Source organism: Humulus lupulus, chromosome 4, assembly GCF_963169125.1.
Source record: "Humulus lupulus chromosome 4, drHumLupu1.1, whole genome shotgun sequence".
Taxonomy (NCBI): domain Eukaryota; kingdom Viridiplantae; phylum Streptophyta; class Magnoliopsida; order Rosales; family Cannabaceae; genus Humulus; species Humulus lupulus.
The window spans coordinates 16,048,855-16,066,661 of NC_084796.1; the positions used below are offsets into that span (position 1 = coordinate 16,048,855).

The 17,807-nt window shown below is 35.6% G+C and overlaps 3 protein-coding genes and 2 non-coding genes across 5 annotated transcripts; 3 read left to right on the top strand and 2 right to left on the bottom strand.

Moving 5' to 3' along the window:
• Positions 1 to 8,996: 8,996 nt before the first annotated feature.
• TRNAS-UGA (transfer RNA serine (anticodon UGA)) lies at positions 8,997 to 9,078 on the bottom strand. Its single transcript has one exon. It is a non-coding gene; the product is annotated as a tRNA-Ser (tRNA).
• Positions 9,079 to 9,154: 76 nt separating this feature from the next.
• Positions 9,155 to 11,003, top strand: LOC133830046 (thylakoid lumenal 17.9 kDa protein, chloroplastic). Its single transcript, XM_062259947.1, has 4 exons — positions 9,155 to 9,447; positions 9,614 to 9,728; positions 9,878 to 9,947; positions 10,560 to 11,003. The coding sequence occupies exons 1-4, from the start codon at positions 9,170 to 9,172 to the stop codon at positions 10,781 to 10,783; spliced, it is 687 nt and encodes a 228-aa protein (XP_062115931.1). The 5' UTR covers positions 9,155 to 9,169; the 3' UTR covers positions 10,784 to 11,003.
• Positions 11,004 to 11,782: 779 nt separating this feature from the next.
• Positions 11,783 to 13,948, top strand: LOC133831935 (receptor-like protein EIX2). The gene has a single exon (XM_062262338.1). The coding sequence runs from the start codon at positions 11,783 to 11,785 to the stop codon at positions 13,889 to 13,891; it is 2,109 nt and encodes a 702-aa protein (XP_062118322.1). The 3' UTR covers positions 13,892 to 13,948.
• A 133-nt stretch (positions 13,949 to 14,081) lies between these two features.
• Positions 14,082 to 16,329, bottom strand: LOC133830047 (protein NUCLEAR FUSION DEFECTIVE 4-like). Its single transcript, XM_062259948.1, has 3 exons — positions 15,818 to 16,329; positions 14,809 to 15,722; positions 14,082 to 14,721 (listed from the first exon to the last, which is right to left on the bottom strand). The coding sequence occupies exons 1-3, from the start codon at positions 16,151 to 16,153 to the stop codon at positions 14,217 to 14,219; spliced, it is 1,755 nt and encodes a 584-aa protein (XP_062115932.1). The 5' UTR covers positions 16,154 to 16,329; the 3' UTR covers positions 14,082 to 14,216.
• Positions 16,330 to 17,503: 1,174 nt separating this feature from the next.
• Positions 17,504 to 17,585, top strand: TRNAS-UGA (transfer RNA serine (anticodon UGA)). The gene has a single exon. It is a non-coding gene; the product is annotated as a tRNA-Ser (tRNA).
• Positions 17,586 to 17,807: the final 222 nt, after the last annotated feature.

The following is a 17,807-nucleotide window of genomic DNA, read 5'->3' on the forward strand; positions in this document are numbered from 1 at the left end:
TGGGCGTGTGATAACTCTTGAATAAATAGTTATTTCATGTGCTTTTGAGCTTATAATTGTGGAAAAATCGTGGGTGATGTTAGTTTATTTTTAGCTTTTGTAGCTAACTTTGGTGTTTTTATGATCTTAGTTAAGTTTAATTATTTTTGTAGTTTTTAATAGCTAATGGGTTGAAGATAGTAGTTTCATGGATAAATATTTGTACAAAGAATGAACTAACATTTGAAACTATCTAAATTGAATTTTTTATGGCTGAATTAGCAGGTTTTGCAGTAGCAAATCAGATTTTGTTGAAGCATTTTAATTAGACAGCTTTTGGACACCTAGGAACACATGGAAAGCCAAAGGGGTGAGCTGGAATAGTGGCTGAGATGGCAAGTACAGAAAGTATGAGTAAAAAATTGGGAGTAAATGCCAAAAGAAAAGAGGAGACCCACGTTTTTACAAAGAGGAGGGGCAATATTGTACTTTGAGGGCCAAATGAGGAAACCTAGAATATACTTAGAGAAGCATCAACCGAAATATTGCCAAGGACAGCCATTTTAGGAAAGAAAAAACTAGCAAGAAAGAAGGAAGAAAACCAGAAATCAGCAAGAAGAAGGAGAACGAAAAAGAGAGCTTTTTTCTTTCTTCTATTTCTAAACTTCATTTTTATGTTTTCTAAGTTGATTTTGAATCTGAATATTATGGGATGTATTGATAGTGGATTAATATTTCTTAACTGAGTCATGAACTAATTTTATGTGGCGTGAATTGTTGATGAACCCTATGTTATAGTGTAGTAATTTCTTGCACTTTATTTTAGTAAAATCTCTCTTATTCATTCAAGTGTGCTTATATTAATTTCTTGTTGCTGTTTGGCCAGCAATGGCAAGATATTTAATTATGTTTAATGCTGGAAATGTTAAATGTAATGGGAAGAACTTGGATGACACAAGTCATAATCTAGGTTAGATTATGTTAGTAAGTAACATGGGGATGTGTTATTTGCCTTGTGTAACTTATGAGAATTAAACCTTGAATTTACATCCTTAAATCTGATTTGGCATAGGAATATGTTTAATTAGGTAAAAGAATTAATGTCATAAAATTTGGAAAAGTTTTATGAGTGTTTAATGAATTTTTGTTAACCTGAGAGTTTTGCTAGAATATCAATGCCGCAATCTGTTCAAGATGATTAATATAGGGGGAATCACTAATTCAAGTCAATTTTACAATCCATATATTTCTTTCAATTTTTTTGTTTAGTTCAGTTTTAATTTCAGTATTTCCATCTCTTTAATATTTTGTTTAGCCTAAAATCAACCCATTTGATTTTAGTACTTTTAAGTTGTGTAGTAATTGTTTTGCTTATTTTTCTATTTTACAATCCATGTGGATACGATTTACTTATCATTGTATTACTTGTGTGACTACGTGCACTTGCGTATTTAAAATCGAATATTAATTTTCACAACAGGACTACCCTTGATGTGACTGTCCTTATTTGGGTAACTGTCCACCTTCCCTTGAAAATTGAGATGAGTTTTATTAGAATTAACATCCCACTCCGTACATGGGACTACCCTTGATGCCCCGTACTTGTACTAGCTCGGTTTGGTCATCCGAGCTGCCTCACTCATTTCGAGTCTTCAGTCTCGAATTTTCGAACTTTGATCATTTTTATTCATCTTCTTTAATCCTTTTGTCTCGAGCTTTTGAGCTCTAGTTTTCAAAACTTTCCCCATCCTCATTCCTTCCAAGTAACAGGTCCTCACCTTTTTCTTTCTTGTTAGATGTCGCAGTATTCAGTGAATCGGTGGGGACCCGAGCTTTCAATCCCGTACCACTCACCTTCTCCTCAAGCTGAATCTCCATTCACTCGAAACCAATGACTGATACAGGAGCACGAGGAACATATCCATCAAGAAGACATCCGAACACACTTTCAACGTCAAATCATCGAGGTCGAAGAGAGGAAACGAAGGATACTACGATTTTTCGTATATCCAAATCTGGATCCCGAGATTCGTCCAATCCCCCTAGTTCCACACCAAAACGTTACCATAGCCTATTCCCCAGGTCAACTCTCTTTCGAGTTCATGGTTAGCTCATTAAGCCAAAATCTTTCAAATGCCCCTCCTCTCTCTTCTATCCCCACTCTCCAAGGTGAGTTCTTCGAAGTAGATTTGTACAAGAGTACCGTTCATACGACAAGAGAAATATCATACATTATGTTCTGTCACGGCCTGAAATTGTCCGAGGAGCTCATCTGTCGAGCTTTTAAAGCTGATGAAAGAAGCTGCTATGCTCCGAGTGAGGACGACCTAGAGAGAAAGTTTAAGCTCGCGGCCTGAAGTCACAAGCATATGCGAGCTGGGGCACTCCTGCCTTTGAATGCATATTTTAGGAAGTTTATTGAATATGTCAGTATAGCCTCTTTCCAACTCCAAATCAACTCCTACAGAGTTCTAGTGGCACTGTAGTTGCTCTGTCACAAGATGAAATGGGATAATCCCTCCCCATATGAGATCATGTACCTCTTCTGCCTGTAGAGTAACTTCACACGAGCCAAATGGGGAGGCAAATTCTACTATCTCTCCAACTGGCCTTAGTTCACAACCATCCTCCTAACTTCAAAAGGCTATTCTTCTGGAGAAGCGACCTCGAAGAATCCAAATTTCTCTCATTCCACACAGCTCATAAGTTTTCTGTCCTCTAAAACAGTTTTTACCTCTTTCAATTTTAAAGATCGAATGCTCACACCTTTTTGTCCTTTTCAGCCAACTACGATCGTCCAAAACCCACTCAAGACATGGCAGACCAAAGGGAGAGGATGCTGAAGCTCCCCTATGGCCAGCGAGCCCTCTTTTATCTCTTGCACGAGGATAAACTGCGCCTTTGCAAGCTCATTGGTGAGAACAATTCCACTGATGATTCCTTTATCCCCAAGTATGCTCGATGGAAAGACGTCCCTCTGCATTGCCCTCCCCATCCTTCGAAGAAAAGGAAGGATTCGAGCCTGAAGCTAGCGGAGCCTTCTAAGTCGGGTAGCGAAGCCCAAGACAAAGTATCTCCAAGCTATTCAGGAGGTAAAGTTATGTTGGATATGTCCATGTGGTCTCCAACCCTCTTAAAATACGAGCCCAGTGTCCTGTTCTCTTTAAAAGTCCCCAGAAAAACTTATTTACTTGGTCGGATGTAGATTTTAGAATTCATAGAGACAATAGTTTGCTAGGTAAATTCCAAACCATGTATAATATAAACGATGTGTAGTAAAGGATAGTGGTCCAATACGGAACCAACGAATACAGGAGTTTTTCTAGGTTATCTCCCACATATCAAGAGGGTACTCCCTTAGAATCTTCAGAAGATAAGGGAATTTCTTGGTCCCCAAGCTCAAGCTCGAAGGAGTCTTCTAGTTAGGTTTCCATACTAACAGTTCTTGATCTTGTTGAGATAACCAGTTACTAATAAAAAAATTCTTTTTTTTCAGGCGATATGGACTTAGATTTCAACAGTATCCTCGGGATGCCACCCAAGGCCCGAGGTAGCACGTAGGGCCGCAGGTCCTCAAAGAAGGATACTCCTTCTTCTAAGGTTGCGAGAGTTACTGAAGACCCTCCTTTGGTGACCTCGAAGGCTGCTCCTAGCAAGACAAAGACCAGGTCACCTTCTCCCTCGAAGAAGAAGACTCCACCTCCTCCTCCTCCCCCAGTCGAGTCCTTAATGAGGATGAAGGTAAGAAAATTATGGAGCACAAGGCCTCGAAGCCAGCGGGTGCTCCGAATCCAACTGTGGCTCGCAAATTTTGCGCCATGTCACATATGCCAGAGTACCCTTTGGTGAATGAGGCTAGAGCCTTAGGAGCCCACCTGTGTTCTGACTTGCTGTCGCGAACCGGACAGTCATGCAGCAACCTCGACAATAGCATGTGGAGGTTTCTGAGGGGAGACAACACCACGAATCTCTTCGACCAGTCTTTGGAGCTCGAGGTTTCAGTAAGTCTACTCGACTTATCTAACTCTTTATTTTCACAATTATTTTTCTAGTCTCCGACTGTTATTATTTTGCCTTTTAGGCTCTCCTCAAACTCATGTGTCAGTGCTCCCTCCTATCCACAAAGGTTGCTACTGGCGAGAAACTGGTCAATGACGCCCACCAAGCTCGAATCCAAGCTGAGGGCAACCTGAAAGAGGCTAAGGGGGCCCAATCCAAAGCCAAAAATTCACTCAAAGAGGCCAGGGAGGTCCAGGCCAAGGTTGAGGATGCCCTTAAAGCTACTCAGGATAAGCTTGCCTCCACTGAGGCTGAGGCCAGCCATCTGAAGGTGGAGCTTGATACCAAGACAGCCGACTTCGATGCTGCAAAGGCCAAGCTCGCCAACAACGCCTTAGAGATCGAGCGCCTTAAAGAGGAGAAGAATGCCGCCTATGAAATCCTTGAGGATGAAAATAAATGTATGCTCAAGGAATTCATTGCCAAAAAAGAGTGGGCCACCGACCGAGCCATGTAGCGAATATGGTCGCTTAACCCCGAGATTGACACCTCATTCCTGATGGACAAGGAAGAGGCGACTGCGAGCACCACCGTGGAGGCGGGTGGCGAGGAGGAGAAAGGAGAAAAGGCTAAGTCTGCTCCTGCCAACCAAGAATAGTCTATCTATTTGTTTTACAAGGGTTGCGTCCCTTATCATTTTCTGAAATATACACTTACTTAAGGCCCTTGGGGCCGAGACAATTTATATTATGGCTCAAGCACAAGGTTTTTTATTATCTTATGTGAATGCTAATATATTTTACTATTAGTTTTATGCCTATATTTCTTTCTCAAAATATTTATGCACATTATCTACATATAATATTTGTCTTATTATTATGCATCATATTTCGGGATCGAAATATTTTGAGCATGTTATTGAGGACTTTCTTTCATATTTGTTTATCCGTAAAAATACCCTTTCGTGCTTAGGTTTGAACTTCTATATATTCATACATAGTTCATTCGATTGCACAATTTCGGCCTCGTTACATGAAAGCTCGAACACTATACTTATACCATGCATTTTTGCGCTTAAAAACACTTATTGGCATGTAGTCTCGTTAGTCTATTTATTTCTTGCCTATACATTATAACTCTTACTCATCCTCAAATATGGTCTTAAGGTTGTGAGGTTGAAACTATTTTGCAAAAAATTCTAGCTTTGTCTCAACTTATGAATATTGTTGGTTTATCTAGAATTCCAACTTTTAGTTGTGTCGATTAGTTTTTTGCTGGTTTATTCCAGACTTGTTGAATTCATTCTTGGTTATTAATCCATTCACTATAATTAATTTTATTTTTACTGATGCCATTAAGAAATGGTGTATTTGGGATATGGGGGGCAAAAATGCTCGAGCTCCTTGTCAGAATCATAAGCCTTTTCTTTAATTTTCCATTCTTGAAGGAGCCTGAATGCTTCCTTCAGCTAGTTGATCCTCTCTTAGACAAATCCACCTGAGGGGGAGCTTGCACTACTGGGAGCTGGTTATTGTTCATAAGAACTCTAGCTCCTTGTCGCAGCATAGGGTTACATTGATCTCCATATTCTGGTTGTAGGGGCTCTCTCCAGGTATTTAAGTGTGTCTGTAGGTTCAGGTTTGGCCGATTAGGTTGCCCTCGGTTCTGATTTAGGCGATCTCAAAGATCAGGATACTCGCTCGGATAATTCTCATAATTTTTGGGCTCGTTATTATACATACTCACCGGCCTTCTGTAATCCTAACTTCCACCAAGAAAGCGGACATTCCTCTCTGGTTGTTGCTACAGTGGGGCTCGATTTTGAGGTGGGTTTTCCACATGTTCCCTCATTTTGGTCATTCGTGAACTTAACATATGACTCCCTGATGGCTGGGGCTGTCTATATTTCTAATGCGCTCCCCGTGGGGCCTTGCATTCACCCTTGTGCTCAGGCTGAACCCGATGGCTCCTGTCTCGGCTTCAACTTCGAGCACTTTACAAAGGCCTCTGAGGTGCCCTGTCTCCTACTTGGTTCCCACTAGGAACTTTCTGGGATACACCTTGTGCTAGAGAGGGGTGTATTATTAGAAAGGGATGATGCCTTATTGGCGAAGGTGGTAGCCTCCCATTATTCAACCTGATAGGCTTAGGGTTAGCCTAGGCAGGCTCTGGGTTATCGCTCCGAGCTATCGACGGAGCTCGATCATTCCCAGATTCTGCAAGAACACTCCCTGTTGGATTGTTCCTAGAAGTCCCCCCAGGTCGACTTTTCTCAGTATTTTCTCTAGGCCTCAGTTGAGCCTGCTGGGCCCTTTGTTCGGCCATCCTGGCCGCCGTACTCCCCCGAGGTCTCCCCCTGGTCCTCCAGGGTGGTGTTTGGACTTCAACAGCTCGCCTTTCCATCTCCTCATTTAGTCGTGTGGCTTCGGCTAGCTGTTCATGCAACCTGCGATATTCGAGCTCCACCATTGGCGCGTATCTTTCAGGATTATAGTATAAATCCCCATCAGGTCTAGGATTCTGACCAGGCTGTCCTCTAGGGGACGATGAGGCACTCTCCTCGTCAGGGCTCTAGCCCTCAACAGGTTGTTTACCAAGCCTTCGAGGATGGTCCTGAATTCATGGAGTACGCTCCTCGGGATTTGAGGTAAAGGTCGCCCACTAGTTCCAGGGATGTTCAAGGCAACCATCTTCGTTATGTAGGAGGTTTTATACTAAACAGTATGAAGAATTGCTTAATGTTCTCAACAAAAGCATCAAACTGTTGACGTCATTTTTCGTAAACTTAATTATGTAGAGCAATAAACAATTGATTAGGAAGAAAAGAAAAGAATGAGATTTTTACGTGATTCAACAATTAAAATCTATCTACGTCCACGAGTCACTTTTATTCTCAACTCTGTGTCAAAGCTTCAAGTGAGAGCAATTTCGCAGAGTCTTTCCCAGTACAAAATTGTGTGTGTCTCTAAATGACTAGATCCAGACTATTTATAGATCTAGTTACAAGAATATATTTCCACAAATTTAGAGAAGTTACAATATATATTCCAATTCAAATAAATATTTGAATAATAATAATAATAATAATAATAATACAACTTAAATGCATTATTTAAATAAAGATCCCATAAAAGTAGGGATTTGACACACGGTCTTAGCTAATCCCAAAGAAATAAGAATTTCCCAACAACTTTTTCATTTGTTTAATACATCATCGAGCTTGAACATTGCTTCAATGCGCTTTCAAGATCACTCGTAGCCTCGAGCTCACCATTCCAGTTGTCAACACCTCAGTACTAGATGAGTCTGTCAAGCTCATTTCCTAGGGAAGACAATCACCTACGAGTTTACAACTTATGCTTGTAAGCTGATGACATGACTATGACATTCCATGATAATTTGCACAAATATAATGTGGACATTCATTTATTTCAAGTCTATGCTTTTACGAGCCTACATTTCGATGTTGTTTACTTAATCTCGAAATTTGGGTGTAACAAAATATTATAAAATATAATTATAATAATAATAATACATAATCTTATTTTTTTAAATATCATTTATGTTTAAAAAGGTTATCATATCTCTTATATATAATAAGTGTGTAGATAACGAATATTCTTGGTTTTAACGGTTTTTTATTTTTTTAATGTTAACTTTAACGGAATAATTTTATATTTAACATAATATTCTTATATTCAACGTTAGTTTGTAAACTTCACTTAAACTTAAATAAAAATAAAATAAATAATTGAAAAAAATTAAAATAGGATATTTTTTAGATATTTTATAATGCTAATTATTTAAAAATAATAAATAATTAAACAAATTAAAATATGATATTTTTTAGATAATTTACAATGATAATTATTTAAAAATAATAAAATCATATGTTTTATAACTTAAATAAAATTTAATTAAACTTAAATTTACTTATTAGAATAGTATCATATTAATCATATAATATAATCTACTGTCAATTAACAATAAATTACTTTTTTTTTTAAAAACTAGCAATAAACTTAAATTTAAAATTCATGTATAATATTTAATATTACATTAAACATATAATATATAATCTATTGTTGTCACTCCCAAATTCAAAAACTAGAACAAACATAAACTTAAAAAAAAATATTTAATTAAAACATGATATTTATTTGAAATTTATATGACATTAATATAAATTTAATAAAAATAATTAATAAATTCTATAAATAAAACTACTGAAACATATATTGTACATTATTTGTATCTAGTATATATATATATATATAGGACAATTCTTCTATAGGGGCTTCACTTAAAACCCTACCGGTAGGACTCTCAGTGTTTCTCAACCCGTGAACAGTTTTCGGCGCAACTTTTTTTTATGACCGTGTATATTGTAGCTATTTAGAGCATCCTGCAAATTTTTAGAAAATTCCGAATAGTTTACAGTACCGAAAACTAGGTTCAAACATGTTGTTTTCCACGCGCATAAAAAAAATTAGTCACGCGTGCAACATGTTTGAACCTAGTTTTCGGTACTGTAAACTATTCGGAATTTTCTGAAAATCTGCAGGATGCTCTAAATAGCTACAATATACACGGTCATAAAAAAAAAGTCGCGCTGAAAACTGGTTACGGGTTGAGAACACTAAGAACCCTACTGGTATGACTTAAAATGAAGCCCCTATAGGAGAATTCCCCTATATATATATATATATATATTGAAAAAATCATAAAGAGTATTTTGATATAATTTTTCTTTTAATATGGTTATGTTATTCTTTTATATATAATATTATTTATTTATTTTCAATTTATATAACAATAATACAAATTTACTAAAATTAATGAATAAATTCTATAAGTAAAACTAAACAAATATGCATGTTGTTGATATCTAGTACGAAATAAATGTCTTAAAACAAAGCACACTAATTAACAACTTTAATTATTTTATTTGAATCATTCATAATCTTCTTTTTATTAATACCAATAAAAAGAAGGACAATTAAAAATGAAAGCAAAGACGTCGACAGCAGGGTTCGAACCTGCGCGGGCGAAGCCCAACAGATTTCAAGTCTGTCTCCTTAACCACTCGGACATATCGACTACATGACAAACGTTGCTATCTTAATATATATATCTATTAACTACTAATAATAAAAACTATAAAAAAGAGATTACAACAGAATTAACGGACATGGATTTTATGGGTCATCTTCTTCTTCAAACTCCAAAACCTTCAGTCTCCACACACTCAGTCCCAGTCCCTAATGTCTTCAGGCCAAGAGCCCTTCTCCAATCAGGACCCGACTCGAAACCCATTCTTCTTCCCAGTCTTCTCTCTCTGGCTCTCACTGTAACCTTAAGTTCCCCATTGTCTTCTTTGGCAATCCCTTCTCTCAATTCTCCCTCTTTTCCCTCTCCCACTACCCCATTTTCTCAATCCAAGACTTTGAAGGTTGGAATCGAAAATGGGTATGAGATAAATTAGTATATGCATACTTTTTTTTTGGCATAAAATTAGAAATTAACTATTGTTTTATAATTTTTCCCCTTTACCTCTATATGGGTTTTGCTCATTTTGCTTTATCTCACCTACACATGTCCAATTTCATATATATAAATTTGTTTTTTTTGGCAGAAAAATTAGACCATGCCCATCTATAAATCCTGGCTGTATATCCTCAAATCCGAAATCATCATCATTTGCATTCCCATGGAGGATTCCGGAGAATTTTTCAGACAATCCCATTCAGGTTTTTAGGAGATATGCAATAATGCTACTTAGCTTGCTTATTATTAAAATTTTTTTTTTTTTTTGTTAAAGACTTTGAAAACTTCAATATTTTAGGTCAAACTTTAAGCTTTACCTGATCTTTAAACTAAATTGTTTTGTTAAAAGCAGAGATTACAAGAAGCAATCTTGAAAACTCAGGGAAACACAAAAGTTCTAGCGATGGAAGATACCCCTGATGGTAAGTAGAAAGAACTCAGTTGATGTTACTTTAGCCTTGAACCCTTGTGTGAAGTGACTTGCTCTTATGTAAGTCATTTGAGAGAGAGAGAGAGAGAGAGAGTTATAATGATTAGTGAAACATATTTAACTTATATTCATATTAACGAAGAACATGTAATGATATATTTCTATAGTCTTTCATACACGCTAAGCAAGAACTGATGTGCTTCAAAATGGTAAGTAACAAAGATCATATACTAGAGAAGCATAATACAAAACAAATATCAAATTTTGGAAGTTTGTAACATTTCTGGTACAAGTCTAAAAGCTAGAATCTCACTCTGAAAAACTTTATGATTTATTGAAGGACTTTTAATGAAGTGTGTGCATTTTGGATTAGTTGTTGTATAGCTATAGTACACAACCACAGGCGTGAGCAAAATGGTGTTTTTGGTTGCAGAATTACTATCTGTTATTCAGAATTTTATTGTATCTTAGAGGTAATTTAGCAAAGAGAAATCCATTAGCAAAATGGGACAAATAAAACCTTAAGGATAGTAATCATTAGGACTTAAATCATGAATTTGGTAAATTCTTCAAGATTACTGACCATGTAGACAACTCCACCCAGGCCAATATCTATTAGCTGAGGTCGACGGCAGTTTCAATACTCGAGATTTGTTGGAGTTTTTGGTGAAAGGAGATGTAGTTGCTTACAGGGCCATGGCAAAGAAAGTTACCTATGTCTATCCATTCACCACAGCTTTGGGGGATTCAAGGGGTCAAGAAGAGCGTGTGAAGAGAATCATAGACGAGTTGGGTTGGTATGCTCCCAGTTTTGATTCCATGGAATGACACTCTGATTAGTCATGCATGCAAAAACACACTGCTATAGCTATGAAAATATGTTATTTTTTGCCACATCCTGGTGGAAATAATGTAATTTTTTTACACTACATTTGTAAAAGCATTCACTCTGCCTATTGATGTTGTAATTACTTTTTTGGCTAGAAATTCTGCTCTTTTGCTTGGCTACTTTTACTGCTATTAATTGCAGAGTTTTCCTTCCTCTTTATTATGGCTTTGGCATGAGAGTAATATCAAGTTATGTTGAATTCAAGACTCGGATTAAATTGCCAAATAGGTTTTAGAATTTGCTAGTCATTATCGATTTGTTTAGATTCACTTTCAGTTTCTACTAGGATTCTCACCTTTAATTAATTACAAACTAAAAACATGTTGCCATCAACTCAAATTTGGTCAACATTAAAATTAGTCTAGATTTTCGTCGCTGGTCTTCGTATTATTTTTTAATTGTTTGAAATCAAGTATCCGAAACAAATAAGGAACCAAAATAGTATAAATCGTACTTAAAATTATACATTGTTTCAGGATAAATATAAAATAAATAATAAATTTGTGTATTAATACGAATTTGAATGATAATATAATTTGTTTTAATTATGCGTGAAGATTGAGAAAATCTCAATAATGAAGTTAGTGATTCCAGTAATAATTTTAATTATTTTTTTAACCTTTTTTAATCAATGATGATAATGGAGGCAGTGGGGGGAAAAAATAAAAGAACCCAAATTTTAAAGCAATTCTAGTGATAATTTAAATTGTTATTATTTTTTTGATCTTTTTATAAATGATGATAAAAAGCATCGAGACAGTGGGGGAAAAAATAGAAGAACCCAAATTTGAAAGTTCAAAGCAAATATTTTAAACAGAACTTATCTTTTCAAAAAGAAAAACAGGACTTTTTTTCAAAGAAAAATAAACAAAAATTCCATGCAAGACTAAATGGGAAGCTTTGACTTGTTGTTTAGTCTTTTGATCCCAAAACTGACAATGGGAGAAAGTTTCTTTGGTGAAATTTCAAAGGTGTTTGAAATCTTGTCAGGTTGCCTTTCAAATAGCCTACGAAGTTTGTCAATCGGTGGAAGTCCTGAAAAAGGATATTGCTTCACTGGTCAAATCCCTAATGATATTGGAGAGTTTAAAAGTTTAGTTTTTCTCTCTCTTGTATATCATAAAATTTCTGGCCCCATCCCAATCTCAATTGGAAAATTATCAACCTTGGAGGTATTTTATATCCATAATAACCAATTGAATGGATCTCTTCCCAAAACCATTGGTTCTCTTTCAAATTTACAGTACCTTGATCTTTCTTATAACAATTTGAATGGTCCTCTTCCAAAAAATCTTGGTTCCCTCTCAAATTTAGAATCCTTGTCTATTTCTAATAACCAAGTAAATGGATCTCTTCCAGAAAGTCTTGGTTCACTTTCTAATTTAAAACATCTTGATATTTCTTCAAATCATTTAGAAGGACAAGTCTCTGAAGTTCATTTTGCCAACCTAACAAAGTTGAGGAACCTACTAGCTTATGAAAATAAATTGAGTCTCAAAGTAAGTCTACAATGGACTCCTCCTTTTCATCTCCATGAAATAGAATTTGGATCTTGGAACTTGGGTCCTCAATTTCCAATGTGGCTTGAATCACAGACAAATTTTTCTACTTTGGACTTATCTAACACTGGAATTGCAGATGCCATTCCAAGTTGGTTTTGGAATTTATCTACCACTGCTGAGATAATTGACCTCTCGCAAAACCAAATCTATGGGGAAATTTCGTACATGGATGTTGCTTCTGATGTTGCTACAATTCTAATCTTACATTCCAACAACTTCACCGGCTCCGTGCCTCGAATCTCATCTCAGATTATAGTACTAGATTTGTCCAACAATTCTTTGTCTGGAGACATTTCTCACTTATTATGTCATCCAACAACTCATTCAAACAACTTAATTATCTTTTATCTTAACAATAACCTTATATCAGGAGAGATTCCTGACTGTTGGAAGTACTGGCCATTATTAGCAGCAATAAACTTTAATAACAACAATCTCACAGGAAAAATTCCAAGCTCCTTGGGATCCTTAGGGAACATAACATTACTGTTCCTTCGCAATAATAGTCTTGAAGGAAGTATACCCAATTCAATTCAAAGTTGTTCAAAGCTAATTGGTCTCGATTTTAGTCTGAATAAGTTGGTTGGAACCATACCAAAATGGATTGGAAGTCTAGTGGAACTACGACTTTTTGGTGTTCGTTCAAACAAGTTGAATGGCTTTCTTCCATTTGAGCTTTGTGCACTTAGAAGTCTACAAATTTTGGACGTTGGTTATAACAAGTTATCTGGAACAATACCGAAGTGTTTTAAAAATTTAACTGCAATGACTTTCCAACCACAAAATCGAAGCTCATTCTATCCCTTCACTCGCAACGGACAATATATGGATAGTACAGTCTTGGTAATAAAAGGAAGGGAACGCCAATTCGACACTCTCACTGATCTAGTAACTTACCTAGACTTGTCAAGTAACATTTTCGTAGGAGAAATCCCAAAAGAAGTAGCAAGTCTTCAGGGTTTACGGTATCTAAATCTTTCGGGAAATGGTCTAAGAGGAAGCATTCCTGATAAGATTGGCAATTTAACATGGTTGGAATCTCTTGATCTCTCAATGAACAAACTTTCAGGTAAAATTCCTCCTAGTATGTCGAGTTTGAGTTTCTTGAGTTACTTGAACTTGTCTTACAACAATTTGTCCGGAAGAATCCCAACCAGCACCCAACTACAGAGTTTGACTCCTTCTAGCTTTATTGGCAACTCACTCTATGGACCTCCACTTACCAAGGATGACAGAGAAGGTGACCCCAAGACAACACATGAGCATGAAAGTAGTGAATATGGTGAGAGAGAAGAGAAAGCTGATCAAGACTATTGGTTTCGATTGGGCATATCAGTTGGATTTGGTGTGGGATTTTTAGGTGTCATTTGTCCTTTGTTGTTTTGTAGAATTTGGAGAATAGCTTACTTTTGGTTTTTCCAGGAGTATTTGTGGTACAAAATCTTAGATTGCTTCATTAAAATTAAATACACCTTGAAAACGTAATCATCTTCTGTGTCCAATGTAATAAGATAAGCATGTAATAATAATGATAGTTATATCATGGACAGTTTTATCGTTTTCAAAGAAAAAAACATGGAGACAGTGGGGAAACAAATCTTCACATGGGTGTTTGTATATGCGTGTGTGTATGTATGTATGTTATATTCGAGTTAAGATAATTTTGAATGCCAAATGAAGAAGAACATATAAATGCTCCTACAAGAGCACATAAGAGAATGTTAATAATAAGAATGATAAGGATTGTTCACATGCATATATTCTGGTGTGTAGTAGAGAATCACCATTTTCTAAAGCCTTAATTTGAAACTCAAATGAGAGAGTTTGAGCTTCCATACAATTGGGAGTAGACTCTTCTTGTTCTGTAAACAACAATCAAACTCAACATTGCTGCAACAATACATAGTCCAGACAAGATCCCACAAGTCAGAGAATAACAAATAGAGCCCAAACAAGTGAGTGATTTGTCTTCTTGAAGAGGTTTTGTTGCTACTGATATGGGATTTTGGAGTAGGAGAGAAGCTTGTTTCTCCGCATAATAGTCATAGATGCCACTAGCAAGGGCCTCTGAGAATATTAGTGAACCAGCAGGATTTGAAAGTGTAAGGAAGTTATACAAGGCTCCAAAACTCTTCAATCCAAATAGCTCAGAAACTGAAGCAGGCAAAATGGCCCAGTGGGCACCATAGCCAAGTCCTATCAACACAGTGAGTACATAGATTTGTCCTGGCCATCCCATAGCATAGTAGAAAAACCCAACTGCCATAATGACTTGGAATATAGCCATGGCCAGCGGTCTTGGATAGGCAAAATCTCTGGTAAACATAACAAAAACATGTGACTTTAACTGCAGTGAAAGATCAAAGTTCTGAACTTCAAAGATATGTCAAATTTAGTTTCACCTTGTTATAATCTCAGATACGTAGCCACCGCCAACACGGCCAAGAAAGTTCCAAATGCTGATCATGGAAACGAAAATACTTGAATTTGTGTACCCAAGTGATTGAGTAACCTGACCAATGTTATCAATAATTGATATACCGGATCCAGAGGCTAGAAAGAGGGAGGTAAAAATAAGCAAAAAGTCAGCCTTAATCAAAGCCTGTGTCAAGGTGAAATTCTCTCCTCTTCGCGGTCCTTTACGGCTCTTGACTCTCACAGCTCCATCAGCAGCTGCTTGTAACAATTTAGCCTGCAGATGAGCCAATCTTTTGCGCCTTTCAACAGCTGGAAGTGCATCTAGTTCTGAGGACTTTTCTTCCTCAGCCTCACTAAGAATGAGCTCACTTGTGTCTTGTCTCTGTAATGGATTATCTAGGAGTCTCTCCTCTGATGAAGGTTGTGGTTTTGAGAAGAATACTAATACTACTGGGATTATAATTGGAAGTACTATGAGAATGATTAGTACTATGGCAAGTAAAGTGATTAAAGTTTGACTCAAGTTAAGAATATCCTCAAGTATCAAGACTCCAAGCAGATAAGCTGCCAAAATAAGACAAATGCTATAAGTGAACAAGAAGCTGGAGCCATCAGATGCTCTTACTTGTTTATGACCTTCCACTGGTCTAACAATGAACATCAAAGCAATAACAACCATTGTTGGACCAACTGCAACCATAAAAATTAATGATGCCTTATCTGGGAGATTGAATATGGCATAAACCTGACTCAAAGTTGCAGCACTCAGTCCAGCAAATCCTTTTAGTATCCCAACAACAGGACCCCGGTTTTTGGGAAAGTTCTGCACACATGAAACCAGAGTGGCTGTGTTGAAGAAGGTCTCTCCGTTTCCTCCCACAAATATAAAAATGCATAGCTGCAGATAAAACTTGATTAGTACTTTTACCACGAAAAAAAAGAAGCTTTGGAGCTTGATAATCAGATAAGATTAACATAACATTGAAATCTCACCACCCACAAAGGCATGCTGGACAGTTTCAGATGGACAATAAGCCAAAGCAAGCCATACCCAATAAAGTTCTGCAGAGCCCCAATGAGCAAAAGCCCCCAAATAGGCAAGATCTCACTCAAACTCCCAGCCACAAACCCAACACTCCCACCCAAGGTCTTAACCACACCCAATAAGGACAGCTGCCTTTGGTTGTAACCCATTATGCTCTTTATCACTGGTGAAAAGCTTCCAAATAAGTAGCCAATCCCAGTGCAGGACTGAATCCAGATAGCAAAAACGAATACTAGCCATCTGTTGTTGAAGAAAGCCTTGCATCTCTCATGGAGATGAACCATTTTTTTCTTCCAAAAACACCTTCCAAGGTGAAACCATATAGTGAGTACTGATCCCTTAAATATTGGGGTTAAGTTTGTGATCTTTGAGGTTCACACAATTATGAATAAATAAACGGCCATCTTCAATGGTTATTAATTCAATAGTAAGAAATAAATATTGTATAATCCTCCACTCAAAATCGTTGAAAATACTTTTCTTTACACAAATATGAAAAGTAAGATTGTTTGAAAAGCTTTCAACTGCTTGAAAAGTTTAATTTTTTATTTATTTATTTATTATTTTATTTTTTGGAAAATGGCATATAATACTAATTTTTACAAAAAAAAATATATATTTTTACGGTCAAATTTTTTTTTTAATTTTATGATTTTAAAGAAATTTTTACATTTATATGATTTTGTCTTTTGTCTTTTTTTTTTTTTTTCAGGTTGTTTTTAAGTTATTTTTGTGTTTTCACGTTGTTTTTAAGTTTTTTTTTTTGTTGGTACTTAGTTGGTACAGTGAGTTGAATGAAATTTTAAAAATTGAATTTTAAAAAATTTGAGTACATATTTAAAAAAATATATAAACCAGAAAAAAAAAGTATGTATTTAAGAAAAAATCTTATTTTTTTAACTTTTTATGTTCTCTTTTAGCCATTATTGTATTTAGTAGGATATAATTCCTTATAGAAAAAATAATAGTAATAGTATGTTTTACTAAATATGACTGAACGGTGGACTAGGAAAATAAGATTTTATTTTAAAAATTATACAAGATAATTATGTTATTTTTGTTTATATCTATTACAAATAAATAATTAATCGATGATAAAAACAATAATCACCGTCATCATAATAATAGTAGTAAAAGGATGAGATAAGTCAAAGTGGTTATCACGTTATATCAATTATAAAGTAGCTTCTTATAATAAAACTCTCTTCTTATGCTCTTTTTTGTTTTATGGTTTTTTGATTAGTCTTGGGAAAAAACGTATAAAAGAGAAAATTATTGTGATATAGGTCACATCATATCTGGTGTGGACATTTTTCTTTCTCATTGGAATAATTAAATTATTATTCAGAAATATATCACAGACGAGAAAAATAATGTGATGAGATCAATCTAATGTCAAAATTAGAATTATATTTTCTTCGAGTTAAAAAATTAAAGTGAGAAGAGACCCTCGGACTTGTAGATATAAAATTTAAACAAAAATACTCTTGTTAAGTTTATGTTAAAGTTGTTGGCAAGATTTTCAAAATGCAATATCAACAATTTTTTAGTACTTTTATTCCCCAAGCAATTTTTAAAAATATATATATAGTTTTTAATACATATAATAAACCCTTTTACACCTTTTTCAAAAGGTCGATATGTCCGAGTGGTTAAGGAGACAGACTTGAAATCTGTTGGGCTTCGCCCGCGCAGGTTCGAACCCTGCTGTCGACGATTTCTTGATTAATTAATCTTATTTTAAAGAGACTTTTTATTATGTTATAATTTCTTTAAGTTTTCAATATTTTTTTAGACTATGTGTTTTGTCTTATTAATTATTTTAATTTTGTATTTTGATAAATTATATTTTTACCTTATATTTTGTAAAATATTTCAAATAGACTCATATCTGTATTTTGAAAAATGGTTCAAATTGACTACTAAATCTGATTTTAT

What these genes read in the sequence shown, in the direction of transcription:
- LOC133830046 (XM_062259947.1), top strand. Translation starts at nt 9,170, where the DNA reads ATGGATTTTATGGGTCATCTTCTTCTTCAAACTCCAAAACCTTCAGTC. An exon ending in TTTCAGACAATCCCATTCAG is followed by an intron (nt 9,729 to 9,877) that starts GTTTTTAGGAGA and finishes TGTTAAAAGCAG; the next exon opens with AGATTACAAGAAGCAATCTT. An exon ending in GATGGAAGATACCCCTGATG is followed by an intron (nt 9,948 to 10,559) that starts GTAAGTAGAAAG and finishes AACTCCACCCAG; the next exon opens with GCCAATATCTATTAGCTGAG.
- LOC133831935 (XM_062262338.1), top strand. Translation starts at nt 11,783, where the DNA reads ATGGGAGAAAGTTTCTTTGGTGAAATTTCAAAGGTGTTTGAAATCTTG.
- LOC133830047 (XM_062259948.1), bottom strand. Translation starts at nt 16,153, where the DNA reads ATGGTTCATCTCCATGAGAGATGCAAGGCTTTCTTCAACAACAGATGG. An exon ending in CCAGCATGCCTTTGTGGGTG is followed by an intron (nt 15,723 to 15,817) that starts GTGAGATTTCAA and finishes TTTTATCTGCAG; the next exon opens with CTATGCATTTTTATATTTGT. An exon ending in GTATCTGAGATTATAACAAG is followed by an intron (nt 14,722 to 14,808) that starts GTGAAACTAAAT and finishes TATGTTTACCAG; the next exon opens with AGATTTTGCCTATCCAAGAC.